This window comes from Erinaceus europaeus, chromosome 18, assembly GCF_950295315.1.
Source record: "Erinaceus europaeus chromosome 18, mEriEur2.1, whole genome shotgun sequence".
NCBI lineage: Eukaryota > Metazoa > Chordata > Mammalia > Eulipotyphla > Erinaceidae > Erinaceus > Erinaceus europaeus.
In genome coordinates, this window is record NC_080179.1 from 54,524,493 (window position 1) to 54,540,430 (window position 15,938).

General features: G+C 39.0%; 1 protein-coding gene and 1 non-coding gene across 2 annotated transcripts in view; one reads left to right on the plus strand and one right to left on the minus strand.

Annotated features, from left to right (window-relative positions):
- MCM6 (minichromosome maintenance complex component 6) overlaps positions 1-15,938 on the minus strand; it is a 38,190-nt gene that overhangs the window by 17,969 nt on the left and 4,283 nt on the right. Inside the window, exons 3-8 of the mRNA XM_060178047.1 lie at positions 15,256-15,366; positions 13,032-13,281; positions 10,060-10,225; positions 9,731-9,876; positions 8,356-8,506; positions 7,975-8,116 (exon numbers count right to left, since the gene is read on the minus strand). Of these exons, the coding sequence (XP_060034030.1) occupies positions 7,975-8,116; positions 8,356-8,506; positions 9,731-9,876; positions 10,060-10,225; positions 13,032-13,281; positions 15,256-15,366 (966 nt within the window). The remainder of the gene's footprint in view (positions 1-7,974; positions 8,117-8,355; positions 8,507-9,730; positions 9,877-10,059; positions 10,226-13,031; positions 13,282-15,255; positions 15,367-15,938) is intronic.
- LOC132534493 (U6 spliceosomal RNA) lies at positions 13,445-13,551 on the plus strand. Its single transcript, XR_009546203.1, has one exon. It is a non-coding gene; the product is annotated as a U6 spliceosomal RNA (small nuclear RNA).

A 15,938-nucleotide genomic window follows, 5' to 3' on the forward strand; every position in this document is an offset into this window, starting at 1 on the left:
CAACATCCAAACATTAGCCAAGGAAATAATAACAGGAGTGAGTAAAGAATTTGAAAAAATTGTAATCAGAAATGCAGGAACAACAAATGAGAATATGGAAGAAAATTCTAATAATCTCATGGTTATTAGAGAGCTGAAAGCTGAAATCGCTGAGCTAAGAAGGCAACTAGCTGAACAAGCTAAAACAGTATCAGAGCAGGGCAACAAAATAGATGAACTCCAGAAAGCAGTAGAGGGCAGAGAGAATAGAATCAATGAGGCTGAAGACAGAATTAGCAAGATTGAGGATGAATTAGAGACAACTCAAAAAGAAGTAAGAGATCTCAAAAAGAGATTAAGAGATGCTGAAAACAACAACAGAGTCCTATGGGATGACTTCAAAAGAAACAATATACGCATTATTGGCTTACCAGAGGAAGAAAGAGAAGGGGAGGAAGAAAGCATTCTCCAGGCCATAATAGCTGAAAATTTCTCTAGTCTAGACAACACCAAAGACATAAAGATTCAAGAAGCCCAGAGGGTCCCAAACAGAATTAACCCAGACCTAAAGACACCAAGACATGTCATACTTAGATTGGAAAGGAATAAGGATAAAGAAAGGATCCTCAAGGCTGCAAGAGAAAAACAAAGAGTCACCTACAAAGGAAAACCCATAAGATTAGCAGCAGACTTCTCCATACAAACACTACAGGCCAGAAGAGAATGGCAAGATATCTATCGAGTGCTCAATGAGAAAGGCTTTCAGCCAAGAATACTATATCCTGCTAGATTGTCATTCAGACTAGATGGAAGCATCAAAACCTTCTCAGACAAGCAACAGTTGAAGGAAGCAACCATCACCAAGCCCGCCCTGAAAGAAGTTCTGAAAGGTCTCCTATAAATAGTTAGACCACCACAAATAGGACATATATCAAAACACTCTAAAACTCTACAAGAATGGTGTTAAAATATCTTCAATCTTTGATATCAATAAATGTCAATGGCCTGAATTCACCTATTAAAAGACACAGAGTAGGAAGATGGATCAGAAAACACAACCCAACAATATGTTGTCTACAGGAAACTCACCTAACGCAACAAGACAAACACAGACTTAAAGTGAAAGGATGGAAAACTATCATTCAAGCCAATGGCCCACAAAAAAGGGCAGGAACAGCTATTCTCATATCTGACATGATAGACTTGAAAATAGATAAGATTAAAAAAGATAGGAATGGACACTACTTAATGCTCAGAGGATCAGTCAATCAAGAGGACTTAACAATTATTAATATCTATGCACCCAATGAGAAGCCATCTAAATACATCAAACTTCTACTGAAAGAGCTACAGCAATATATTAACAGTAACACAATCATAGTAGGGGACTTCAACACCCCACTATCTCAACTTGACAGATCATCCAGGAAGAAAATCAGTAAAGACATAAGGGAGCTAAATGAAGAGATAGATAACCTAGAACTATTGGACATTTTCAGAGTCATTCAGAGCAAGTTGTGGTATATATACACAATGGAATACTACTCAGCTGTAAAAAATGGTGACTTCACCGTTTTCAGCCGATCTTGGATGGACCTTGAAAAAATCATGTTGAGTGAAATAAGTCAGAAACAGAGGGATGAATATGGGATGATCTCACTCTCAGGCCGAAGTTGAAAAACAAGATTAGAAAAGAAAACACAAGTCGAACCTGAAATGGAATTGGAGTATTACACCAAAGTAAAAGACTCTGGGGTGGGTGGGTGGGTGGGGATAATACAGGTCCATGAAAAATGATGAATGAAATAGTGGGGATTGTATTGCTAAATGGGAATCTAGGGAATGTTATGCATGTAAAAAAAAAAAAAAAAAAAAGAAGTAGAAACGCAAAGCAGAAATTGACTGAGTTTGGAGTATGGCACCAAAGTAAGAAAGCAGAAGTATACTAGAGTTTGCAGTGAGTACCTCCCTAATACTTCCTCTCCACTTTTCCAAGCTTTGGGTCCATGATTGCTCAACAATTTGTTTGGCTTTGTATGTTAACTCTCTTTTCAGTCACCAGGTTCCAGGTATCATCAGGATGCCGGCCAGACTTCCCTGGATTGAAGACCCCACCAATGTGTCCTGGAGCTCAGCTTCCCCAGAGACCCATCCTACTAGGGAAAGAGAGAGGCAGACTGGGAGTATGGACCGACCAGTCAACGCCCATGTTCAGCGAGGAAGCAATTACAGAAGCCAGACCTTCTACCTTCTGCAACCCTCAATGACCCTGGGTCCATGCTCCCAGAGGGATAGAGAATGGGAAAGTTATTGGGGGAGGGGGTGGGATATGGAGATTGGGCGGTGGGAATTGTGTGGAGTTGTACCCCTCCTACCCTATGGTTTTGTTAATCCTTTCTTAAATAAAAAAAATAAAAAATAAAAAAAAAAGAAGAAAACACAACCCAACAATATGCTGTCTACAGGAAACCCACCTAACTCAACAAGATAAACACAGACTTAAAGTGAAAGGATGGAAAACTATCATTCAAGCCAATGGCCCACAAAAAAGGGCAGGAACAGCTATTCTCATATCTGACATGATAGACTAAAATAGGTAAGATTAAAAAAGATAGGAATGGACACTACTTAATGCTCAGAGGATCAGTCAATCAAGAGGACTTACAATTACTAACATCTATGCACCCAATGAGAAGCCATCTAAATACATCAAACTTCTACTGAAAGAGCTACAGCAATATATTAACAGTAACACAATCATAGTAGGGGACTTCAACACCCCACTCTCTCAACTTGACAGATCATCCAGGAAGAAAATCAATAAAGACATAAGGGAGCTAAATGAAGAGATAGATAAAGTAGAACTATTGGACATTTTCAGAGTCATTCATCCCAAGAAACTGGAATACACATTTTACTCAAATCCACATGGATCATTCTCAAGGATAGACCATATGTTAGGCCACAAAGACAGCATCAGAAAATTCAAGAGCATTGAAATCATCCCAAGCATCTTCTCAGACCACAGTGGAATTAAACTAACACTTAACAATCAACAAAAGATTACTAACAGTCCCAAAATGTGGAAGCTCAACAGTACACTTCTTAACAACTTCTGGGTCAAAGAGGAAATCAAGGAAGAAATCAAAATGTTTCGAGAGTTCAATGAAAATGAAGACACAAGCTATCAAAATATTTGGGACATAGCTAAAGCAGTCCTAAGAGGGAAGTTCATAGCTATACAAGCACACATTAGGAAACAAGAAAAAGCATAAACAGCCTGATTGCACATCTTAAAGACCTAGAAGAACAACAACAAAGGAACCCTAAAGCAACCAGAAAGACAGAAATCACTAAAGTTAGGGCAGAAATAAATAACATTGAGAATAGGAAAACCATACAAAAGATCAACGAAAGTAAATGTTGGTTCTTCGAAAGAGTAAATAAAATCAACAAACCTTTAGCCAGATTCACAAAAAAAAAAAAAAAGGGAGAAGACCCAAATAAATCGGATAGTAAATGAAAGAGGAGATATCACAACGCAGAAATTCAACATATCAGGCGTGGCTTCTATGAACAACTATATGCCACCAAGCTAGAGAACCTGGAAGAAATGGACAATTTACCTACCAACTTCCAAAACTAAGTAAAGAGGAAGTGGATAACAGGAACAGGCCCATCACAGCTAATGAAATTGAAACAGTTATCAAAAATCTCCCCCAAAATAAAAGTCCTGGACCAGATGGTTTTACAAATGAATTCTACAAAACCTTCAAAGAAGAACTGATACCTCTACTTTTGAAAGTCTTTCAGAAGAGTGAAGACACTGGAATACTCCCTGCCAGCTTCTATGAAGCCAACATCACCCTGATACCAAAAGCAGACAGGGACACAACCGAAAAAGAAAACTACAGACCAATATTTCTGATGAACATAGATGCGAAAATATCGAACAAAATTCTAGCCAACCGGATACAGCAGTATATCAAAAAGATTGTTCATCATGACCAAGTGGGGTTTATCCCAGGCATGCAAGGTTGGTTTAATATCCGTAAATCAATCAATGTGATCCACCATATCAACAAAAGCAAGACCAAAAACCACATGGTCATATCAATAGATGCAGAGAAAGCCTTTGACAAAATACAACATCCCTTTATGATCAAAACACTACAAAAAATGGGAATAGATGGAAAATTCCTGAAGATAGTGGAGTCTATATATAGCAAACCTACAGCCAACATCATACTCAATGGTGAAAAAATGGAAGCATTTCCCCTCAGATCAGGTACTAGACAGGGCTGCCCACTATCACCATTACTATTCAACATAGTGTTGGAAGTTCTTGCCATAGCAATCAGGCAGGAGCAAGGGATTAAAGGCATACAGATTGGAAGAGAAGAAGTCAAACTCTCCCTAATTGCAGATGACATGATTGTATACACAGAAAAACCTAAGGAATCCAGCAAGAAGCTTTTGGAAATCATCAGGCAATACAGTAATGTGTCAGGCTATAAAATTAACATTCAAAAGTCAGTGGCATTCCTCTATGCAAACACTAAGTTAGAAGAAATTGAAATCCAGAAATCAATTCCTTTTACTATAGTAACAAAAACAATAAAATATCTAGGAGTAAATCTAATCAAGGAAGTGAAAGACTTGTATACTGAAAATTATGAGTCACTACTCAAGGAAATTGAAAAAGACACAAAGAAGTGGAAAGATATTCCATGTTCATGGGTTGGAAGAATTAACATCATCAAAATGAATATATTACCCAGAGCCATCTACAAATTTAATGCTATCCCCATCAAGATCCCAAGCACATTTTTTAGGAGAATAGAAAAAATGCTACAAATGTTTATCTGGAACCAGAAAAGACCTAGAATTGCCAAAACAATCTTTAGAAAAAAGAACAGAACCGGAGGCATCACAATCCCAGATCTCAAACTATATTACAGGGCCGCTGTCATCAAAACTGCTTGGTACTGGAACATGAACAGACACACTGACCAGTGGAATAAAATTGAGAGCCCAGAAATGAGGCCCCACACCTATGGACATCTAATCTTTGACAAAGGTACCCAGACTATTCAATGGGGAAAGCAGAGTCTCTTCAACAAATGGTCTTGGAAACAATGGGTTGAAACATGCAAAAGAATGAAACTGACTCACTATATTTCACCAAATACAAAAGTAAATTCCAAGTGGATCAAGGACTTGGATGTTAGACCAGAAATTATCAAATACTTAGAGGAAAATATTGGCAGAACTCTTTTCCGCATACATTTTAAAGACATTTTCAATGACATGAATCCAATTACAAAGAAGACTAAGGCAAGTATAAACCTATGGGACTACATCAAATTAAAAAGCTTCTTCACAGCAAAAGAAACCACTACCCAAACCAAGAGACCCCTCACAGAATGGGAGAAGATCTTTACATGCCATTCATCAGATAAGAATTTAATAACCAACATATATAAAGAGCTCGTCAGACTCAACAACAAGACAACAAATAACCCCATCCAAAAATGGGGGGAGGACTTGGACAGAATATTCACCACAGAAGAGATCCAAAAGGCCGAGAAACACATGAAAAAATGCTCCAAGTCTCTGATTGTCAGAGAAATGCAAATCAAGACAACAATGACATATCACTGTACTCCTGTGAGAATGTCATACATCAGAAAAGCTAACAGCAGCAAATGCTGGAGAGGGTGTGTGGTCAAAGGAACCCTCCTGCACTGCTGGTGAGAATGTCAATTGGTCCAACCTCTGTGGATTACAGTCTGGAGAACTCTCAGAAGGTTAGAAATGGACCTACCCTATGACCCTGCAATTCCTCTCCTTGGGATATATCCTAAGGAACCCAACACATCCATCCAAAAAGATCTGTGTACACATATGTTCTTGGCAGCACAATTTGTAATAGCCAAAACCTGGAAGCAACCCAGGTGTCCAACAACAGATGAGTGGCTGAGCAAGTTGTGGTATATATACACAATGGAATACTACTCAGCTGTAAAAAATGGTGACTTCACCGTTTTCAGCTGATCTTGGATGGACCTTGAAAAAATTATGTTGAGTGAAGTAAGTCAGAAACAGAAGGATGAATATGGGATGATCTCACTCTCAGGCCAAAGTTGAAAAACAAGATCAGAAAAGAAAACACAAGTAGAACCTGAAATGGAATTGGCATATTGCACCAAAGTAAAAGACTCTGGGGTGGGAGTGGGTGGGGAGAATACAGGTCCATGAAGGATGATAAATGACATAGTGGAGGTTGTATTGTTAAATGGGAAACTGGGGAATGTTGTGCATGTACGAACTATTGTATTTACTGTTGAATGTAAAATATTAATTCCCCAATAAAGAAATAAATAAAAAAAAGAAATCCATACATGCCAAAAACATAAATTTTAAAGAAATCTTTAGTAACAGTTCAACAGCCATGATTATAAGATCTTATACTTCACCTATTTGCAATAATCAAAATGAAAATAACAATTTCACTAGAATAGTATCAAAGAATAAAAAAACAAGGAGTGATTTTTAACAAAAGTGCCAACTTGGAAATTATTATAAAATATTGCTAAAAGAGATTAAAGACTGTGGTCCGGGAGATGGTGCAGTGGAAAAGCAATGGACTCTCAAGTGAGAGGTCCTGAGTTCCTGGCAGCGCCAAGTACCAGAGTGATGTCTGGTTCTTTCTCCCCCCCCCCGAAGTCTTTCTCATTCATAAATAAATAAATAAAATCTTTAGAAGAGAGAGAGATTAAAGACCCAAGTAAGGGGTGGAGAGATAGCACAATTATTATATAAAAAACAAACTAAAAAAAAAAAACCACACACACCCATTCAAGCCTGAGGTACCAAAAATCCCAGGTGTAATCTCTAACATCACCATAAATCAGAGCTGGTTAGTGCATCAGTAAAAACAAAAGGAAAACCCAAAGATATGGAAATCACCTCAGTAGCCTGGGAGGTGTCATAGTAGATAATGTGCTGAACTCTAAACATGTGAGCCCAAGTTGTATCCCCTGCACTGCATGTGCCAGAGGATGTTCTGGTTCTCTATAATTCATAATCAATTAACTTTAAAAATAAATAACAAGGGAGTTGAGCGGTAGCAGTGGGTTAAGCGCACATGGCACAAAGCGTAAGGACTGGTGTAAGAATCCTGGTTTGAGCTCTGGTTCCCCACCTGCAAGGGAGTGACTTCACAGGCAGTGTAGCAGGTCTGCAGGTGTCTATCTTTCTCTCCCTCTCTCTGTCTTCCCCTCCTCTCTCCATTTCTCTCTGTCCTATCCAACAACGACAAAAATAATAACCACAATAATGATAAAACAGCAAGGGCAACAAGAGAATAAAAAATAATAAAATAAATAAATTACCTCAAATTTATCTATAGGTTAAAAACAATTCCCACTGAAAAATCACAGAAAGTTTCTTTACCCAAAGGCACCAAAATAAAAATGAATGTCATTATGATGTTACTGTAACAATACCTGTAATCTGTAATAAACTACTCTGCTAAATTAGCAGTGTGGTATGATATGATTTCTTAAGTTGAAGTACACCATCACCACCACCAACAACAAAAATAACAGCGCTGGGGACAGAGCACAAGAGTTAATATATAAGCTTGTCAATTAAAAGGTACCAGGTTCAACCCCTTGTACAGCATAATACCAGAGTTGAGGGGTACCCTGGTGCTCATGAAAATAAATTTAAAATATTTAAATAAAGCAAGTTGTGTGTATTTTTATTTTTCGGGGGGAGGGGTACATGGAGCCTGAGATCTCAAATGCAAACCTTGGCATCACATATGCCAGAGTGATTCTCTGGTTCTCTCTGGTTTATGGCGACATGGGGAATTGAACTTGAAACTCTGAACCCCAGGCATTAGAGTCTTTTTGCATAACCATTATACTATCTACTCCACCAACCATCATTTGCTCTTCTTGCTATATACTTCAGGCAAACACTCACTTGAGAAACTGGCTCTTGGCCGTACTGGGGTCACCAACAACGCATACATTTATATCCCCCCGAAGAGAAGTCCCTTCCCCTGTTGTCTTTGGAACACCACCAAAAAGCATCAGCAGGACACCCCGTTTTACTTCATCATTACCTGAAACAAAACACAAGATATTTTCTTAGCAAGAGGTTAAATAAATTCATAGGAAACTACAAAGGCATATCGATGAGCCACAAGAGCAGATACAGCTGAAGCACAGTTTAAGACTGGGTGAAAATAGCTGGCTTCTAATTTTGGTGCTTGTGGACTTCATTTAATTTCCCAGTCTTAACCTACATGGCAGATGTCACAGGTACTTTCAAGTTTATACCAAAAGTAAACAGAATTCTTACCATGGATAGTAGGGAATAGGCTTGTACAAAGATTGTGGTATAGATTTTTATCTTGACTCATTTCAAACACTTTTTCCCACTCCTTCACAGTCATTTGGTTCTTAATGCTTTCAGCTGTCTGTTCTTCATCTCTTAATTCTTTCCCTCCAAACTGAGAAGTAAAAACAAACAAAACACAGTTGTACAGAAACAATCAAAATAATATGTAAGAACAAGAACTTCCCTCAAAAATACAGCTTGGGAGGTCAACTTCAAAATCTATTATGTAAAAGTTACTAAATCTTTCTAAGTGTGCACTTTTCTCAGAAGTATGTGAGAGAACTGTGATAACACAAAAACAAACCGTGTGGGCAATTTTTACTAGTATTTTAAAATCAAGGTCTCTTGTTTTCCCTCAAGCTCAGAAAAGTAGATATGGTAAGATCTGGTTTTAAAAAATAAAGAATAAGGGCTGGGCAGTAGTGCAGTGGGTAAAGCACACATGGTGTGAAGCACAAGGACTGGCGGAAGGATCCTGGTTTGAGCCCCCGGCTCCCCACCTGCAGGGGGGTCGATTCACAAGCAGTGAAGGAGTGTCTATGTTTCTCTCCCCCTTTCCAATCCAACAACAATGACAGCAATAACAACCACAACAACAACAATGGTAGCAAAAGATTCACAGTGCAGGCACCCAGCCCTAGCAATAACCCTAGAGGCAAAAAAAAATTAAATAAATATTAAAAAAGGAATAAAGAGCTAGGGAGGGAGATGGTTCAATAGCAGTTTATGCAGGGGACTCTGGGTTTGATTCTAGGCACAAGAGAGGAACAAAGGTACTCCATGAATGGTGGAGTGCTGCCATAGCCTCTCTCCTCTTTCTCTGAACTAAAAAATAATAAGGAATCACATAAAAATGGACCTGGGGCAGTTGCTCAGAGCTACTGTATAAGGCCCTGCGGTCATTTCCTTGCACTATTTTAAATGCACACACCACCACTACCACCAGCATCACTAAAAATGGAAGAATAAATGCAACCACAGTTTAATCTAATTCAGGGGAGTTGGGCGGTAGCGCAGTGGGTTAAGTGCTTGTGGTATAAAGTGCAAGGATCGGAGTAAGGGTCCTGGTTTGAGCTCCCGGCTCCCCACCTGCAGGGGAGTCACTTCACAGGCCACTGGTTAAGCAGGACTGCAGGTGTCTTTCTCTCCCCCTCTCTCCATTTCTGTCCTATCCAACAATGACGACAACATCAATAACATCAGTAAAAAACAAGGGCAACAAAAGGGAAAATAAATATATATATAAAAAACAGCAGATAATTCAAATGTGTCAGAAGACTTCTTAGGGGGAAGTTTGGGGAGAAGTTTTTCCAAGTTTTGCTATCCTAAGACTTACCCTTGGGTTGGTTGGTGCAACACAGCAAGCAAGAAACACCAATCTGTATGAAAGGTCCCTAACACCAAGGGCCTTGAGTCCTCGAATACCTTCTGTTTCATATCCATCAACACCACTCACACGGGAATTAGTTTCTGCACGTGCTCCTGAAACAGTCAATAATAAGTTGTTTGATATCTCGAATAAAATTGTTCAGAACAAATGAAGCCAACAAATCCAAAGATCTCATTTAGAACTTGAAAATTTTCAGAATACTACTTTGTAACAAGATCAATTTGTCTTGTTTAGGTAATAGAGAATTTGCAATACTTCAGTCACACAAAACTAACCTGGTGTGCTAAGCTTAGAAACATCAGGAACAACAATCAGTGTTCCTGTAAAGTCACACTTGTCACCAGCCTGAGCTGATTCCACAGCTTCAGCCCTCAAGATCACTTCTAAGCTTCGGGGGATACTTCCTCGAGGAAGTTCAGCTTGAGTTTCTTGAATTCGAACCTATAACAACAAACAAATGGCCTATTATGAGAATTTTAAAAATATTTTTTGGTAGTCAAGGAGGTGGCAAAACAGATAAAGTGTTGGACTCTCAAGCATGAGATCTCAATTTTAATCTTCAGCAGTGTATGTACTAGAATGATCTGATTTTCTTTCTCATCTTTCATAAATAAATAAAATCTGCCTAAAAATCCTCTGCTTGTTTCACTGATTAAAAAAAAAAAAAACACTCCTGTCTGTGTAACTGATACAGAGGAAGACTTAGTTCTGGCATATGTAGTACTGGGAATCAAACATGCAAATCCTGTGCCCTACTGCAGAAATATCTCAACTTTGATAAATCTGTTTCAAATGGTATACAACCTAATTAAATGTACAGTCACATTATAAATTACATTACTATTTTCAGATTTTTACAAATGCAAACAATCATTTTAAATTTGTTCCTGAGCTGGGGATATATATATAGCTCAGAGACAGTGTACATGCTCTGCATGTATTAATCTGCAGGTTTGATCCCAGACAAAAACAAAGTTGATCTTAAATTTTTTTCTTTCAGGAGGGACAGGTGGTGGTGCACCTGGTTGAGCACTCACATTACAGTGCACAAGAACCTGATTTCAAGCTCCTGGCCCCTACCTGTAGGGGCCAGCTTCACAAATGGTGAAGCAAGGCTGTAGTTGTCTCTCTGTCACTCTCCCTATATTCCCTTCCTCTCAATTTCTGGCTGTCTTTACCCAGTAAATAAAGATAATAAAAGCTAAAAAAAAAAAAAAAAATCCTTCCAGGGGCCAGGCAGTGGCCCACCTGTTTAAGCACACACATTACCATGTGAAAAGACCCAAGTTCGAGCCCCTGCTCCCCACCTGCAAGGGGGTTGCTTCATGAATAGTGAAGCAGGTCTGCAGATGTCTATCTTTCTCTCCCTCAATTTTTCTCTGTCCTATCCAATAAAATAGAAGGAAAAAATGGCCACCAGGAGTGGTGGTTCACAGTGCCAGTACAGAACCCCAGTGATAACCCTGGTGCCAATTAAAAAAGCTTTGTTTTCTTTCAATTTGGTTGAGAGTCCATCTACTAAAAAAATAAGGCTGGGGAAGAGGCTCAGCAGGTACAGGATTTGCACTGGCATATGCCAGAGCATATGCCAGAGCAGAGTGGTGCTTTGGTCTTCTGCTGATGAAAAAACTTAACAGTAAGGGGCCAAGAGGTGTACCCTCAAAAGCCAGAGGAGATCAGTGCTGGGAGAGTGGGGATGTAAGCATAGAAAAGTAAAAATTAAAAACTGAATTAAGTATTAATAATTCAGTATAATGTGGTACTCATTTTCCTATGCTTGAGCTTAATGCAACTTTTCCTTTCCTCCATTCACAAATTTACTAAGTCCTACAGATATCTGAAACACACTCCCTATTCTTATCATCTATCAACTCTTGCCCAGGTAACAACTTCAAAACCTTCTTTATTATTTATTTATTTATTTTATTGATTTACTGGATAGTGACAGAGAGAAATTGAGAGCAGAGGGGGAGACAGAGAGGGAGAGAGACAGAGACACATCTGCAGCCCTGCTTCACCACTTGTGAAGCTTTCCCCCTGCAGGTGGGGACCGGGGGCTTGAACCTGTGCCCGCATGCACTGTAATGTGTGCGCTCAACCAGGTGCGCCATCTTCTGGCCCCCGCAAAAAAAAAACTATATGTTTCGCTTCCCCAGAGACCCACCCAACTAGGGAAAGACAGAGGCAGACTGGGAGTATGGATCGACCAGTCAACGCCCATGTTCAGCAGGGAAACAATTACAGAACCTTCCACCTTCTGCAACCCACAGTGACCTTGGGCCCATACTCCCAGAGGGATAAAGAATGGGAAAGCTATCAGGGGAGGGGATGGGATAGGGAGATCTGGTGGTGGGAATTATATCCCTTCTATCCTACAGTTTTGTTAATGTCTCCTTTTTTTTTTTTTTAAAAGATTTTATTTATTTGTGAGAAAGATATGAGAGAGAGAGAGAGAGAGGAGAACCAGACATCACTCTGGCACATGTGTTGCTGGGGATCGAACTCAGGACCTCATGCTCGAGAGACCCAAGCTTTACCATTGCACCACCTCCCGGACTACTAATGTCTCCTTTTTTAAATAAATAATTAAAAAAAAAAAAACCTATATGCTATTGTCCCCTTAATCTTCCTTTATTATTTTTTAAAGTTTTACTATTGCAGGTGGGGGTAGGTAGCATAATGGTTATGCAAAGAGACTGAAGCTTGAGGCTCCAAAGCCCCAGACTGAATCTCCTGCACCAAACTCTTACCTTATGTGCTAGCTAATCTTCTGTTTAAGACAGATAAAATCACACCTCCTTAAAACACATCAGCACTGCTTAGCAAGACAGGTCCATGCCCATTTGATGTTTCTTTTTAAAAGTTTTTAGATGTTTCCTCTTCTTTTTAAAATGTATTTGCCCTTTTGTTGCCCTTGTTATTGTTGTTGCTATTAATGTCGTTGTTGGATAGGACAGAGAAACTGAGAAAGGAAGGGAAGACAGCGAGGGGAGAGAACACCTGGAGAACTGCTTCACCGCCTGTGAAGCGACTCCCCTGCAGGTGGGGAGTCGGGGGCTGGAATCAGGATCCTTATGCCAGTCCTTGCGCTTTGCACCACATGCACTTAACCAGCTGTGCTACCCTACCTGCTCGACTCCCTTTTTTAGATGTTTCTTTGACTTGCATGAAAACTGAATATTGTCTAAAAAGCTACAATCAGCTAAAAATGATAAGCATAAGTATAACTGAAAACTGAAATTAATACCTTTTGAAAATCAACAAATCTTGATTTATTTGTGTCTAGCAGGAACCTTCTTCTGTTTGCACAAACTGGGTTTCGGCAGATGTTTGGCTGTGTATATTTGAACTGCTGTTCTACATCCTTGATCACTGTCTGACAGTCCAAACACAGGAATGTTCCGCTTACAAGCTCTGGGTGAACTGGGTGAGTCCGTACCACCTGACCACTGATGCGAGTGAGCAAACCAATTCTGGATGAGGTGAGTTCTCGAATTCTGTTTTAAAGACAGAGGCTGCATTGATAAATACTAATTTTTCCAACTAAGAAAAATGTATTTAATTCAAAATAATGTATTACCCTCCCTGATGTTCAACAGCTAAAACAGAATCAACTTGGTATGTCCAACAACAGGAACCTAGATAAAGAAGTTATGGGGGGTGCTTGCTTCAGCAGCACATACACTAAAATTGGAACCATACAGAGAAGATTCACATGGCCCCTGCACAAGGATGACATGCATATTTGTGAAGCATTCCATATTAAAAAAAAAGAAAAGTTATGGGGGGCCTGGGCAGTGGCGTACTTGGTAGAGAGCACACATTACCATGCTTAAGAACCTGGGTTTGAGCCCCTACTCCCCACCCTGCATGTGGGAAGCTTCATGAGTGAAGCACACCTGCAGGTGTCTCTCTTCTTCATCTTCCTTCCCAATTTCTTTGTCCTTTGTCTCTATCCAAAATAAATACAGTGCACAAGGACCTGGTTCAAGCCCCTGTTCCTCACCTGTGGGGGGGGGGGGAAGGGTTTCATGAGTGGTAAAGCAGGGCTACAGGTATCTCTGTCTATCCCTCTTTACATTCCCCATACCTCTCAATTTCACTGTCTCTATCCAATAATAAATATAAAAAAATTAAAAAAGAACCCTTATCTCACTTAACATAATTCCTTCTAACTCCACAGAAGATGGGTTGAAAAAGGGAAATTCATTATTCTTAATAGCTGAGCAATACTCCATTGTGTATATATACCACAATTTGCTGAGATAATCTAGAGATAAGCCAGAAAGAGAAAGATGAGTATAGGACAATGCCACTCATTAACAGAAATTGAGAAAAGAATAAAAAGGGAAATGCAAGGCAGAATTTGACTTAGTTTGGAGTATTGCACCTAAGTGAAAAGCTCTGGGAGGCATGGGGAGGAGTAGATTTTCAGTCTCTATTATATGGGGGTGAGGATAGGGACACAGACCTTTGGTGGTGGTGAGAACGGTGTCACTATATAAGATTAATTAAAAAAAAAAAGAAGCATTGACTGTATAGTCAAGAGTAATACTACTTGGAATTTAAAAAGACACTGCTAACAGACGGCACAAAGTTGATGAAGTTGAGATGGCTATGTTAACAAAAATAAGAAAAAAAAAGGCAACTGGGTATTTTCACTCCTGTATGAAATATAGATAACTTGAAAAAAGAAAGGTTAGCAACACTTTACCTTAGCATGTTGCACCAAAGTAAAAGATTCTGGGGGTGGGGGTGGGGGATGGGAGGGAGAATACTGGTGCAAAAAGGATTGACAGAGGACCTAGTGGGGGTTGTATTGTTATATGGAAAACTGGGAAATGTTATTCATGTACAAACTACTATATTTACTGTCAAATGTAAAACATTAATTCCTCAATAAAGAAATTAAAAAAAAACTTTATCTTAGACTATAAACTATGATGATTACTAGAGGGAGGTAGGGGTGGTAGTGGAGGGGGAAGAATATTTGGTTGTGGGTGTGTTGAACACATACAGATATGGCTGTAAAATGATATCCCTGAAATCTTGTGGAGAGAAAGCTTCAAGAGTGGTGAAGTACTCTTTATCTCCTTTCCCTCTCAAGTTCTCTCTGTTGTATCAAATGAAATAAATCAATTGATGAATAAAAATGTTGTACACCACTATTAAAACACTAATAAAACCAGGAGGCTATTTTATGAATTATTCTACAAGAATCATTTAGTCTATATGCCCATTCTTAAATCCCAAATACCAGTGTATACACATCCACAAAATAAAGAAATAGCAGCTGGAGAGGTAGCTCAGCGGTAGACGATAGGACATGTTTCTCCAAAACAACTTTCTGGTAACTGGTTCTACTTCTTAAGAAATCTATGATCACAACCTCCACTTCCATTTTCTTGACAATTATAATATAAATCTATACATTTGGTAAATTCCTTTTCTTCCAAAGAAGTGTTTCTTACTTGTGTCTGGTAGGTAGGTCTTGGAATGAAACATAAAAATCCTTGGCAAGGGGGATCTCTTTACGGTCTTTGACGAAGGTTTTTAAGGCCCGGCACAAGTAAGGGTAAACTCTGAAAAGCAAGACATAAAAGAAAAAAAAAAATTGTTTCACTTGGCTATAACCTTATCTTCAATCTAACTATGCAGGAGACTTCTTTTATCTTGTCTAGGTTTAGCAGTCTCTTTCAAGCTTCTCCTATCCTACCACAAAATGATCTAAGACTACAAAAAATAAAATGCTGTCTAAGATATGTACTATTTTTGTTGTCACCAGGGCTTTAGCACTCCAGCCCCACTGGAATGTTCCTGTAACTTTGTGACAACAGATCTGATGATAGTGTTTATCAATAGGTCTCAATTTTTTTTTTTGTCTTCCAGCTCTTATCTATTCTCTATATACAATATATACATATTACTTTATAGTAAAAAAAAAAAACAAAAACTTTAAAGGAAAAGAACAGTATTATTGCTATAATACCTCTAAGTCAAGAATAAGATCCAAACAGTATCTGTACACACAAAATGTAAAGACTCACATGGGATGGTAGAGAAACAAACATATCACATAGGAATGACACAAAATACCTGATGCGAAAGTGATCTTAAAACCTAAGAAAATGGGCGGTAGTGCAGCGGGTCAAGT